Source organism: Macaca mulatta, chromosome 1 (genome assembly GCF_049350105.2).
Source record: "Macaca mulatta isolate MMU2019108-1 chromosome 1, T2T-MMU8v2.0, whole genome shotgun sequence".
Taxonomy (NCBI): domain Eukaryota; kingdom Metazoa; phylum Chordata; class Mammalia; order Primates; family Cercopithecidae; genus Macaca; species Macaca mulatta.
Window position 1 is genome coordinate 174988300 of NC_133406.1, and position 14130 is coordinate 175002429.

At 37.3% G+C, this 14130-nt stretch overlaps 1 protein-coding gene and 1 long non-coding RNA gene across 6 annotated transcripts in view; one reads left to right on the forward strand and one right to left on the reverse strand.

Moving 5' to 3' along the window:
• LOC144332933 (uncharacterized) overlaps positions 1-13886 on the forward strand; it is a 32432-nt gene extending 18546 nt beyond the window's left edge. The window contains exons 2-3 of the long non-coding RNA XR_013401162.1: positions 12543-12644; positions 13795-13886. This is a non-coding gene — a long non-coding RNA (uncharacterized LOC144332933). The remainder of the gene's footprint in view (positions 1-12542; positions 12645-13794) is intronic.
• The window catches only part of LEPR (leptin receptor), a 98236-nt gene continuing 97195 nt past the window's right edge, over positions 13090-14130 (reverse strand). For 4 of the 5 annotated variants that reach the window (XM_015141353.3, XM_077991108.1, XM_077991199.1 and 1 more), the window contains one exon: positions 13090-14039. In XM_015141353.3, the coding sequence (XP_014996839.3) occupies positions 13215-14039 (825 nt within the window). In that variant the 3' untranslated portion in view covers positions 13090-13214. 5 annotated transcript variants of the gene reach the window in all.

Below are 14130 nucleotides of genomic sequence, written 5' to 3' on the forward strand. Positions count from 1 at the left end.
TCTGGCTGACCTTATCTTTTTTTCCTTCATTTCCATCTTGGTGAATTTGATGATTATGTGTTTTGGGGTTGCTCTTCTTGAGGAGTATCTTTGTGGAGTTCTCTGTATTTCTTGAATTTGAATGTTGGCCTGCCTTGCTAGGTTGGGGAAGTTCTCCTGGATAATATCCTGAAGAGTGTTTTCCAACTTGGCTCCATTCTCCCCATCACTTTCAGGTACATTAATCAAATGTAGATTTGAGTGGTTTTGATTGAGTTTCTTAGTCCTGAGTTCTAGTTTGATTGCACTGTGATCTGAGAGACAGTTTGTTATAATTTCTGTTCTTTTACATTTGCTGAGGAGTGCTTTACTTCCAACTATGTGGTCAATTTTGGAATAAGTGTGATGTGGCGCTGAGAAGAATGTATATTCTGTTGATTTGGGGTGGAGAGTTCTGTAGATGTCTATTAGTTCTGCTTGATGCAGAGTTGAGTTCAATTCCTGGATTTCCTTGTTAACTTTATGTCTCGTTGATCTGTCTAATGTTGACAGTGGGGTGTTGAAGTCTCCCATTATTATTGTATGGGAGTCTAAGTCTCTTTGTAAGTCTCTAGGGACTTGCTTTATGAATCTAGGTGCTCCTGTATTGGGTGCATATATATTTAGGATAGTTAGCTCTTCCTGTTGAATTGATCCCTTTACCATTATGTAATGGCCTTCTTTGTCTCTTTTGATCTTTAATGGTTTAAAGTCTGTTTTATCAGAGACTAGGATTGCAACCCCTGCTTTTTTTGTTCTCCATTTGCTTGGTAGATCTTCCTCCATCCCTTTAATTTGAGCCTATGTGTATCTCTGCATGTGAGATGGGTCTCCTGAATACAGCAAGCTGATGGGTCTTGACTCTTTATCCAATTTGCCAGTCTGTGTCTTTTAATTGGACCATTTAGTCCATTTACATTTAAGTTTAATATTGTTATGTGTGAACTTGATCCTGTCATTGTGATATTAGCTGGTTATTTTGCTCGTTAGTTGATGCAGTTTTTTCCTAGCATCGATGGTCTTTACATTTTGGCATGTTTTTGCAATGGCTGGTACCGGTTGTTCCTTTCCATGTTTAGTGCTTCCTTCAGGGTCTCTTGTAGGGCAGGCCTGGTGGTGACAAAATCTCTAAGCATTTGCTTGTCTGTAAAGGATTTTATTTCTCCTTCACTTATGAAACTTAGCTTGGCTGGACATGAAATTCTGGGTTGAAAAATTCTTTTCTTTAAGAATGTTGAATATTGTTCCCCACTCTCTTCTGGCTTGGAGGGTTTCTGCTGAGAGATCTGCTGTTAGTCTGATGGGCTTCCCTTTGTGGGTAACCCAACCTTTCTCTCTGGTTGCCCTTAACATTTTTTTCTTCATTTCAACTTTGGTGAATCTGACAATTCTGTGTCTTGGAGTTGCTCTTCTCGAGGAGTATCTTTGTGGTGTTCTCTGTATTTCCTGAATTTGAATGTTGGCCTGCCTTACTAGGTTGGGGAAGTTCTCCTGGATGATATCCTGAAGAGTGTTTTCTAACTTGATTCCATTCTCCCCCTCACTTTCAGGTACACCAATCAAATGTAGATTTGGTCTTTTCACATGGTCCCATATTTCTTGGAGTCTTTGTTCATTCATTTTCATTCTTTTTTCTCTAATATTATATTCATGCTATATTGCATTATCTTCAGTCTCTGATATCCTTTCTTCCACTTGATTGATTTGGCTACTGATACTTGTGTATGCTTCACAAAGTTCTCGTGCTGTGTTTTTCAGCTCCATCAGGTCATTTATGTTCTTCTCTTAACTGGTTATTCTAGTTAGCAATTCCTCTAACCTTTTTCCAAGGCTCTTAGCTTCCTTGCATTGGGTTAGAACATGCTCCTTTAGCTCAGAGGAGTTTGTTTTTACACACCTTCTGAAGCCTACTTCAGAACTAATTCTCCATCCAGTTTTGTTCCCTTGCTGGTGAGGAGTTGTGATCCTTTGGAGGAGAAGAGGAGTTCTGGCTTTTGCATTTTCAGCCTCTTTGTGCTGTTTTTTCCTCATCTTCATGGATTTATCTACCTTTGTTCTTTGATGTTGGTGACCTTTGAATGGGATTTCTGTATGGACATCCTTTTTGTTGATGTTGATAGTATTCCTTTATGTTTGTTAGTTTTCCTTCTAACAGTCAGGCCCCTTGGCTTCAGGTCTGCTGGAGTTTACTGCAGGTCTACTCCAGACCCTGTTTGTGTGGCTATCACCAGCGAAGGCTGCAGAACAGCAAAGATTCCTGCCAGTTCCTTCTTCTGGAAGCTTCGTCCCAGAGGGGCACACACCAGATGCCAGCCCGAGCTCTCTTGTATGAGGTATCTGTCAATCCCTGCTGGGCAGGGTCTCCCAGTCAGGAGGCACAGGGGTCAGGGACCCACTTGAGGAGGCAGTCTGTGCCTTAGTAGAGCTCGAGCTGGGAGATCTGCTGCTCTCTTCAGAGTCAGCAGGCAGGAATGTTTAAGTCTGCTGCAGCTGCGCCCACAGCTGCCTCTTCCCCAAGGTGTTGTGTCCCAGGGAGATGGGAGTTTCATCTATAAGCCCCTGACTGAGGCTGCTGCCTTTCTTTCAGAGATGCCCTGCCAAGGGTGGAGGAATCTAGAGAGCCAATCTGGCTATAGCAGCTTTGCTTTGATGAAGTGGGATCTCCCAGTTTGAACTTCCTGATGGCTTTGTTTACACTGTGAGAGGAAAACTACCTACTCAAGCCTCAGTAATGGCAGACGCCCCTCCCTCTACCAAGCTCGAGTGTCCCAGGTCAACTTCAGACTACTGTGATGGCAGTGAGAATTTCAATCCAGTGGATCTTAACTTGATGGCCTCCCTGGGAATGGGATTTGCTGAGCTAGAACACTTGGCTCCCTGGTTTCAGCCCCCCTTTCCAGGGGAGTGAACAGTACTGTCTCGCTGCTGATCCATGTGCCACTGGGGTATGAAAAAAACCTCCTGCAGCTAGCTCAGTGTCTGCCCAAACAGCTGCCCAGTTTTGTGCTTAAAACCCAGGGCCCTGGTGGTTTAGGCATCTGAGGGAATCTCCTGGTATATGGGTTGTGAAGACCATGGGAAAAGCATAGTATCTGGACTGGAGTGCACCATTCTTCATGGCACCATCCATCATGGCTTCCCTTGGCTAGGGGAGGGAGTTCCCCAACCCCTTGTGCTTCCCAGGTGAGGCAACTCCCCACCCTGCTTCTGCTCACCCTCTGTGGGATGCATCCACTGTCTAACCAGTCCCAGTGAGATGAGCCAGGTACCTCAGTTGGAAACGCAGAAATCACCCGCCTTCTGCGTTGTTCTCAGTGGGAGTTGAAGATCAGAGTTATTCCTATTCAGCCATCTTACCAGCCCTCACCTCAATTCAATTCCTTTTTCTCCCTCTCTGTTGAGATATTGCCAGTTATCAGTATAAAATCCACTAAAACTGGTTTAAACCACAGGAAAAAAGGAGGATCTCCTCTGTTAGGAGTTTCGGAATGGGAAGTTACAGGACTGCTAAAGTTCAGTACTGCCTTCTTGGACCAAACCTTTTCCCCTTTTCTCCTCTGCCTTCCTTAGCAATTTGACCTGGTTTTCCAGTCTCTGTGGTTCTGATACTGTCATCCATTGTTCCTGCTGACTCTCAGTCAAGGGACCATGTCCCTGTGTAAGTAATGTTGTTAATGACCTTATATTCTTGGAACTTTGAAGTCTCCCAGGGTCTTGGTGGAATGTGGATTTTGCCAGAAGCTATTTCCATTTGCTTCTACGATGTATCTTAGATGCTCAAGCAATACAGGACTCTTAAAACTAAATATTTTGCTTGTTGTTATTCTAGACCACACAGGTAGTATGAATTCTGGCCCAAAATTCATGCTCATGAAAATCTGAGGATAGAAATTCGAGTGTTCGCAAATCTGAGGGTAGGAATTCTCAGGACAGTTCTTCTTTTCCTTCCATTTTTTTCAACTCAGTCCAGAGCAATGACTGAACTAAGCAATAAGCCCTGTGTATTAGTACATTCTTGCACTGCTAAAAACACACACCTGAGACTGGGTAATTTATAAAGAAAAGAGGTTTAATTGTCTCATGGTTTCACAGGCTGTACAGGAAGCATGACAGCTTCTGGGGAGGCCTCAGGAAACTTGCAAATTATGGTGGAAGGGGAAGCAGGCACATCTTACATGGCTAGAGCAGGAGGAAGACTTTGTTAAACTAACTATTGTCTTTCTGGTCACTTCTCTACCCAATTAACTACCCTGGCCCAACCCCCTTTGCCTTATCACGTTTCCAAACTTAAAATTCTTTGTCTAATTTGGTACATAAGTAACTGATTCTATTTCTTTGGGGCTTTATCTTACTCTTGTTAACCTATCTTATGTCAATTTAATTATCAGGCCCAGCCGGGACTCTGAAGATGGTGGTGTTTTGCCTCCCCTCCAGAGTGATAGGGGTCATTATATATACATAAATAAAGACTTGGTCAGACACAGTGGGATCGATAACCACCCTATTTATAGCCCCACATTTAAATCATAAAGCTTAGAGCACTGCAATGGACTGAATGTGTGTGTCCCTCCAAAATTCATATGCTGAAATGTTAACCGCCATGTAATGATATCAGGAAGTGGAGTCTTTGGGAAGTAATTAGATCATGAGGATAGAGTCCTCATGAATGGGATTAGTGTCCTTATAAAAGAGACCCCAGAGAACTTCGTAGCTCTCTTTCTGCCATGTGAGGATACAATGATAAAATGGCAGTCTGCAACCTGGAAGAGGGCCTTCACCAGAGCATCCAGAGCCATGAGAAATAGATGTCTATTATTTATAACCCACCCAGTCTGTGGTACTTTGTTACAGCAGCCTGAACTGACTAAGACAAGCACATACCAAATTTCTAATGTTTCATATCAAAGAAAGAATGATTCTGGGAAGAATTCAGTATTACAGATATTATGTGAATTATTTGTCTTATTATTTAAAAAGATAGAAGTAATATTTTCATGACAAATTTGTTTTATAATTGATGTATAATCTTGGGCTACTAAATATTGTAGTGATGATATTTTCAACACTTTAACTCCAATTAAAATGTCAACATAATTTTTTATTATAAAAACTTAATTCAGCTAAAATTACTCTGGAAAGAATATCAATTCAGTAAAATAAGAAGGGTGGAGAATCTGGCTCTCCAGGTATTAAATTTATTGAGTAGCTGTGGTAATTACAAATTTAGTACTAGCAAAAAAAAATAGATTAAACAGTCAATGAAAAAGAATAAAAAGTCCAGAAATAAACACAAATGTGCTTGTGAGTTAGTAAGTGATAAATGTGACATTTTATGTGAGTAGAATAAAAGATTGTCTTCCCAGAATCAAATTCTGCTGGAGGGAGTGTAAATTAGTTCAACCATTTTTGAAGACAATGTGGCAATGCTTCAAAGACCTAGAATCAGAAATACCATTAGACTCAGCAGTTCCATTACTGGGTATATACCCACAGGAATATAAATCATTCTATTTTAAAGACAGATGCACATGTATGTTCATTGCAACACTGCTCACAAAAGCAAAGACATGGAATCAACATAAAAGTCCACCAATGATACACTGTATAAAGAAAATGTGGTACATATACATCATGGAATATTATGCAGCCACAAAAAAAAGAATGAGGTCCGGTTCTTTGCAGAGACATGGATAGAGCTGGAGGCCATTATCCTTAGCAAACTAACACAGGGACAGAAAATCAAACACCACATGTTCTCTCTTGTAAGTAGGAGCTAAATGATGAGAACATATGGACACATAGAGTGGAACAACACACACTGGGGCCTACCGGAGGGCAGAGGGTGGGAGGAGAAGGAGGATCAGGAAAAATAACTAATGGATAGTAAGTATATTAGTCCACTCTCACACAGGTATAAAGAAATACCTGAGACTGGGAAATTTATAAAAGAGGTTTAATTGACTCACAGTTCCGCATAGGTTGGCAGGTCTCAGGAAACTTATGATGGAAGGTGAAGAGGAAGCAAGCTTGGACCTTCTTACGTGGTGGCAGGAGAGAAAAGAGTGAGGAGCGAAGGGGAAAGATGCCTTATAAAACTATCAGATCTCAGGAGAACTCATTCACTATCACAGGAACAGCACGAGGGAAATCGCCCCCATGATCCAATCATCTCCCACCAGATCTTTCTCTGGACATGTGGGGATTATGGAGATTACAATCCAAGATGAGATTTGGGACACAAAGCCTAACCATATCACTAGGCCTAATACCTGGCTGATGAAATAATTTGCATAGCAAACCCCCCATCACACACATTTACTTATGTAACAAACCTGCACATCCTGCACATGTACCCCTGAACTTAAAATAAAAGTTAAAAGAAAAGGAAAAAAATAATCAAAATGAAGTATTGAGACAAAAAAGAGTAAGAAAAAGAGACATGTGGACCTAGGCCAAAATACCTACCATGTATGAAACTGATAGTTCCAGAAGGAGAGGATAAATAAAATGAGACAAAATTGATGAAGAAATAATGGTTGAGAATTTTCCAGATCGAATGAAAATTCTCAATCCACAGATAGAAGAATCTCAATAAATATGAATCACGATAAGTAAAAAGAAAACCACAACTAGGTATATAATAGTCAAACTGCTGAAAAGCAAAGATAAAGAGAAAAGTCTTAAATGCCAACAAAAATACACAACAAAAGACGTATAACCTTAAGGGAAATAATTAAAATAATGGCTAACTTTTCAACAGTAGTTATAGAAGCCAGAAGGCAATAAAATGGCAACTTACAATGAAGAAAAATAACTGTTAACTTTGAATTCTATAGTCAGCAAATACATCTGTAAGAAAATGAAGGTGAAATTATGATCCCAAAATCTGATAGAGTTTGTCACTGTTGATTTACAGTACAAGAAATACTGAAAGAAGTTCTTTAGGATGAAGAAATATTATCCAAGCAGGAAAAACAAAGATGCTAGAAGAAACAAACAGCACTACAAAGGTCAAATTTGAAAGACTGTTGATTATATAATGCTACAATGAAATAATGCTTCTGATGTTTATAAAATATACAGAAATAATATATAAGACAAAAGTAGTCAAAAATAGCAGGAGAGGAATTAATTAAATGTCACTCAAAATCATTATATATTAGAGAAATGCAAATGAAAAGCACAAGTAAGCATTATGTAACCATCAGAATGGCTAAAATTTTAAAGGTTGACAATATCAACGTTGATCATGATACGATATATGGAGCAACTGGAACTGTCCTATATTGCTGATGGCAGCATAAATTCATTCAACCATTACTTGGATGTATCTGTTAAAGCAAAACAAAATCCTAACCTATGACCCAGCAATATTACTTCTAGGTATATACTCAGGAGGAAATATGTAGACATTCATTAAATTATATACTGAAGTCTTGTGCATTTTATAGTACATATCTCAAGAAAAACTTAAGAACAAAAATGTAAAAAAGAATGGTAAGAAATCAAAAGTTCTGATAAAAAATCGGCAAAAGAAAATAGACATGGAAGATAAAAAGTAGAGGAAAACAGATGCTTATAAACATATGAAAGCACGCTCCATTTCACTCATCAAGTTAAAATTAAAATAACCAAAATGATACTGAAGCCAATTTGAGTTGGTTTATCACATTTGCAACCAAGATTCCTGACAAGTAGTTTTACAAAAGCATACAAGACATAATTACGTGTGACAATGATCACTTCAGTATTGCTCGTCACAGTAAACAAGATTGGAGGGTTTCTAAATATTCACCAATTGTGAACTGTTAAATTATTGTATTTTGACAAAATAGAATACTATGCAACCATTAAAATTAATGAAGTAGATATGTTTGAATTTATATAGAAATATCACTAAGATACAGGAAAAGGGCAATTTCATAATATTAAGCAGAATAATATCCTAACTGTACACATGCTTTTAAAATGGTAAAATAATAACAGGTTATTTTGGGGAATAGAAGCTGAAGATTGGGAGTGGAAAGAGACCATCACTTTTTGTTTTATGTTTCTCAATACTATTTGAAAGTTTTTCTGTGTGCATTTGTTTTAATTACACTTTAAGATTAAAAAGCAAGAAAAAGAGATGTATGTCTGAATACTAGCTCAAGTAGTGACAAAATGCAAATTGCTAGAAAGCCTAAGTAATAAAACATATGTTCATAAATCACTATAAATCAAGATTTCTTAGAGAACTAAAGACTCAAACTATAAGAACTAAAGACTCAAACTAAAGAGCTCTTAAAAATTGAAATGAGTGTCTTTCTTGATGATTAAAATGAGTAATCTTTCATCACAAGTGGCTATAATGCCAGCAAGAATCTGATGTGGGATGATCTATTGAGACATTACCAGAGAGAGTAACAGTAAAGGGAGGTCCTGGGATCTAAAATATTTTCAAACCCCTTACAAATGCAAAACATATGTCTTTTGGAATTTTGAAGACCCAACGACAGGCTAACAATGGATAAACATTTTGTATTAACTATTTGCATAAACTACAAGGATTACTTCTTTATATTTTCAAATGTTAGCTGAATAATATCATTATTTTATTTACCATACAACAGATATCATCCTAAAGTAACTTAAACTCATAATTCTTTTTGGACTTTTATTTCTCAAAATTAACACTGCTTATAATTCATAATAATAAAAAGATGAATATACAGTCATCAAGTACACTGCTTTCTCTGTGACTTTGGGAACATAAAAGAGAAGTAGACCAATTAAATTTCATAGAACAATTAGTGATGCATATCTTGGCACTTATGTTTATAACACTTTTTAACATACCAATTGTGACTAAAGAGAAAGTGTTAACCACATGTCAAACACTTAATGACAGGTTTTAAAAGTACAATATCTACAATATAGATATCTCACTACAAAATTAAATATCTTCCAAATTCATTCTGAGCTCCAGGTTTTTTTAGCAAACATGTCAGAAAGCTTCATAAAATTGAATTTAATGCCATACACCTTAAGCATAATTAATTTTGAAAAACAGACATTTCAGCAGCTTTCCAAAATAAATATTGATAAACTTTATAGAAAAATAATTCATTCACTATAAAACCTCATGAAGGGCCAGGTGCGGCAGCTCACACCTATAATCCCAGAACTTTGGAAGGCCAATGAGGGCAGATCACTTGAGGTCAGGAGTTCAAGACCAGCTTGGCCAACATGGCAAAACCCCATCTCTACTAAAAATACAAAAAAAAAAAAAATTGCTGGGCATGGTGGTGTGCCTGTAATCCGAGCTACTGGGGAGGCTGAGGCAGGAGAATTGCTTGAACCTGGGAAGCAGGGATTGCAGTGAGCCGAGATCACATCACTACACTCCAGCTGGGTAACAGAGCAAGACTCCGTCAAAAACCAACCAAACAAACAAACAAACAAGAAACATGGAAATCATCTCCTAATGCTTATACAAATATATGTAACAATATCCCAGTTCTAATTCAGGCTGATCATGTTTTAAGTTGCTCTCCTAACATTGTGATTAGATGCATGTGTGCTTTACTGTTTTAAACTAGTTAAGAAAGAGTAAAATTACTGACTTACCTAGCTTCCTTTTATAAATACTTCTTCACATTTCTTGGTAACTGTGTTTAAATTTTTTCTTCAATGCTGCTTATTTCAGTTGTAGTAGAGTGGACAATTATAATTTTGTGAGTTAAAATTTAAGAATGAGCTTTCTCAATAATGAATAGTTTAGAAAGGTTTGTTAAGGTAGCTATCAAGATGACCCTTGAAAGATGAAAAGTGGAAGAAATTTCTTTTAAGGTCACAGAAAATAATATAGAAAGAGATTTTTTTTATCCACATCTAAGTGAGATGGAACTTTGTGGTTGCAGTATGTCTTAGATCTATCAGCATATTGTCCAACTCCACCTGTGAGCCCTGTATGCATAATTCTCAACTCTTACAGCCTAAAGTTGATTTTCTTTCAGCTTTGGAGGAGTTAATATAAATATTTCTGAAGTAATGTGACCATATATATGATATTATGGAAGAGAGAATAAGTTTTATTAGGCAAAAATGAGAAGAGAATAAGTTTTATTAGGCAAAAATGAGAAGAGTGTCATGCCTAAGGTTATAAAACCTTATTCTAAATCCAGAATCTCGCACTGGTATTGGGATTTCATCCACGTCCTTTTACCATTTGATGACTAGGCTTAAAAAGGAAAACAACTGCTCCTATTCTTCTTGTCAACTTGTAGCTCATCTCTAAATGGAACACAGGGATTCAACAGAAGGTGCCTATTCATAGTGATGTGTACTTCAACTTTTTCATTGTTCTTTGGGGTTTTAAGTTAGAAAACCTGTAATCCTGCAAACCCTGACATATGATTTCTCTTCAATCTATTTGAACTTGAAGCCATAGCACAGATTAATTTCTGAGTTGCTTTCCATGAAGGTCAGATTTAGAAAGACTGATTAGTAGCTTGTGTTTCAGTTTAAGGCCTTAAAATGAAATATTAAAAATTCCAGATTTATAAGTTTAAAAGACCATAGCCTCTATTTCAGCTTCTTCTTCCTTTAATTTTTTTTACAGAAGCTATGGGAAGAAATGGGAAGTTTCTGACCATCCTGAAGCATAAAACATCCTAAATTTTCTCCAAATTGTGTGAAAATCCAGTATTTCATGGCAGGTAGTTTTCACAAGGTCCCGATAAAACATAATGATACATAGTGAAATAAACTTTCAAAAGTGGAAATCAGAATTCAAGCCCATTGACAATAAATATGATCTAAGTCTACACATACCAATAGGCCAAACTATACTTGTTCAGCACTTTCCATGAAAAAGTGCCTCGGAATTTCAATATTTCTGAAGTGCATTTTTGTTTGTTTGTTCACTTATCTGGGGAACTGAGGCTGAACCAAGATGATATCAATGATCTCAGGTTAATGTGCTGTCACTAAATTTCTTTAACACATACCTACAGCACTACAGTGGTCCTGGGACTGTTGAATTCACTCAAGTAAGATACATACATTCTTGGGCTGATGGAAACATCTATCAGTTTCTCTTTCCTGTTATTCTGGGTCCCAGATCACAGCAGAATACCATGTCTCAGTGGACATGCTTAGAGGTCAATCTTCAATGATAGAGTGGGGCAAAATTTAATTTTCTGCCTCTTCTCTACTGTATCTTCAATTAAATACCTATAATCTATAAGCATGTATTTAAAATGTCAATTTTACCAAAATTCTTATACATGTAATATTTCATCTGTTTCTGTGTCTCTAAAGCCATGTAAAATTATCCATGAAAAAAATCCTTCTCCGTTTATCTTTGCATAGAACTAAGACTTTCGTACCACATCAAGTAACAAGTTGCTATCAGCCCTCTACCTATTTCTTATAAGGGGGTCATCAGTTGAGTATGTGAGATCCTGAGACATCTTAAAAATACTTATGACATAGAATGGCTTTATTGATTCCCGAGGGGAAATTGATGATAAAAGTGTGAAAAGTATATATCAAGTGGGGTCTGGAATCTTTGTCATTGTTTAGAACTGCTCACTCATAGCCACAACTGGAATAGAGATGGAATGTAGGGATTTATTTAGAGTAACAGCAAAATCGGGAGACTCTTGTCTTAGTCTAAATATGAAATTCTGATAATGTTTAAAAGCCCACAGGCATATTTTTGAGCACTAAAGTATTTATTTTTATGATACTGATAGTCTTGAACGTCTTCTTGCCATTGAACATCTATATGTGCAGGTTTCTCAATTTAGTTTGTTGCCCAATATGATGTCTTTGAATTTTTTACCATACCAAAAGTTGAATAAACAATAAACTTATGTATCAATCTTGTTTTTAAAGGCAAACAAGAGATCTGTGCAATTCTCACTTAATTTCTCACCCAGCATTATATTTCTACTTAATACATTTTATAATCTTCATTTTTTTCTACCACACTCAGCTAATTTTTGTGGTTTTTTTTGTATAGACGAGGCCTCACTATTTTGCCCAGGCTAGTTTTAAGACTTCTGAGCTCAAGCGATCCACCTGCCTCTGCCTCCCAGGGTGCTGGAATTACAGGCGTGCACCACTGTGCCTGGCCTCTACTTAATAAATTTCGATTATAAGTCATTTTTTAAAAATTGATGGCTATGTAGGGTATAGGTTAAAAACATAATCATTAACATTTAAAAATCTGGATTTAAATCTGAATTCTGATTCCATCACCCACTGACTGTAACCTTGGGCAAATTATTTACTGTCCTCACCTTTAAGGAGTACCATAGTAATAGATGTCTCATACAATTATTGCAATAATTAACTGAATTAAGGTATGTAAAGTACTACACAGTGGTTGGTTTATGTAGAGAGAATGCTCAGTGAGGGAAAGAAAATAGCATATGTCCAGGTGGGGATGGGGGAAGACAATTATTCCGGAGAGATATACGGTGACATTTGGCAATCTAACTTCATCAGAAAATGACCACTTCAACATCTTTCAGAGAGAAGAATTAAAACTGGCATTATGTTTTCGAAAGTGCCTGTGCTGTCATCAAAATACGGATTGTGGGCATCACCATTCTTGGAGGTTATTTCATTCTATGGTACGTATCTTAAATTTGGTACATAACAATTGGCTTATTAGTCTTCACAAGTATAACCCCTTAGTCCAGGGCTGAATTCTCTGTTTATCTTAAACATTTAGGGAAGTCATATTTCAAATCCTACAGTCTGATAGCACAAAATATAAGTACGTAACATACTCTCAAAACACACAAGGACAAGTGCTAAGAGTGTGTGCGTGTGTGTGTGTGTGTGTGTGTGTTGGTACAAAACAAAAACTTGCAGTAAAACAACACGCCCTCTGAAAAAACAATTACATTTCACAAAAGATGGCGTCTATTGGGCTTATTTCTAGCTGGAAACAAGGGACCTTCCCGCTACAGATTGGGAATAAAATAGAAGAGCGTGTCAACATTGGTAGGCTTATGAAGGCTTTCTCAAATTTTTTGTCTATACTACTAAGAGAGGACAAACAGACAACATTCATTTGGAACAATTATTTTCAAATTTGACTCTGGTTTCTTTTCTCTCTCCCACCCACAACTATAAAGTAATCTATTACACTTTATATGACCCATTATAACACAAATCTGAAGGTTTCTTCAGTGAAATTACACAGTTAGGTCACACATCTTGTTTTCCATGATCTTATGAGTCTGAGTAGAGCAAGTTTGGAATTGAGGCATGTAAGATGCAAAAGTCTTCTTACTAGAAGTTCCTAAGTTGAAATTATTTTCTACAAAGTGTGAGCAACTGTCCTGGAGAACTCTGATGTCCGTGAATAAACAGGGGGCTGGGAATGGGCACAATACCCTTGACTTGTCAGTCAAAAGCACACCACTCTCTCTCTTTTTGATTGAGGTGACCCCTAAATAATAGATAGACTTTTCATCATTATTTTCTTCAGGGAAATTTCCCTCCAGTCTCAAAAGTTCATCCAATCCTTCTGAGAATGTGAGGTGTGGTAAAATTATGTTGGGACGCTGATCTGATAATATAAAAAATGCCTGGGCCTCTATCTCCCATGAGCTATTAGAGAAAGAATCCTTCAATGGAGAATTTTTGCTAGAGAAGCACTTGGTAACTGAACTATTTATAAGCCCTTGTTCTTCATCAGTTTCACTTGGTTTAGAGTTGCTGATCAGCGTGGCATATTTAACAAAGGGTTGTCTCTGGCTTTCATCCTCACAGGTTACCTCGGTACCCTCAGCCTCAGAGAAGTTAACACTGTTGAACTGGTCACTAATACAAACAGAACCCTTTTCAAGATCTGTTGTTGAAAGTAGAGAGACCACAGTTGTTGGCACCATCTCATCTTTATTTTTCCATGATGTATCAACACTGATATCTTCTGAAATTGTTTCAGGCTCCAAAAGAAGAGGACCACATGTCACTGATGCTGTATGCTTGATAAAAAGATGCTCAAACGTTTCTGGCTAAAAGAAAACACACATTTTAAGGCTCAATTATGTTAAAAAATTTTGCTTCATTATGTCATACTCGCAGAAATGGAAGTGTGTTAAGTTA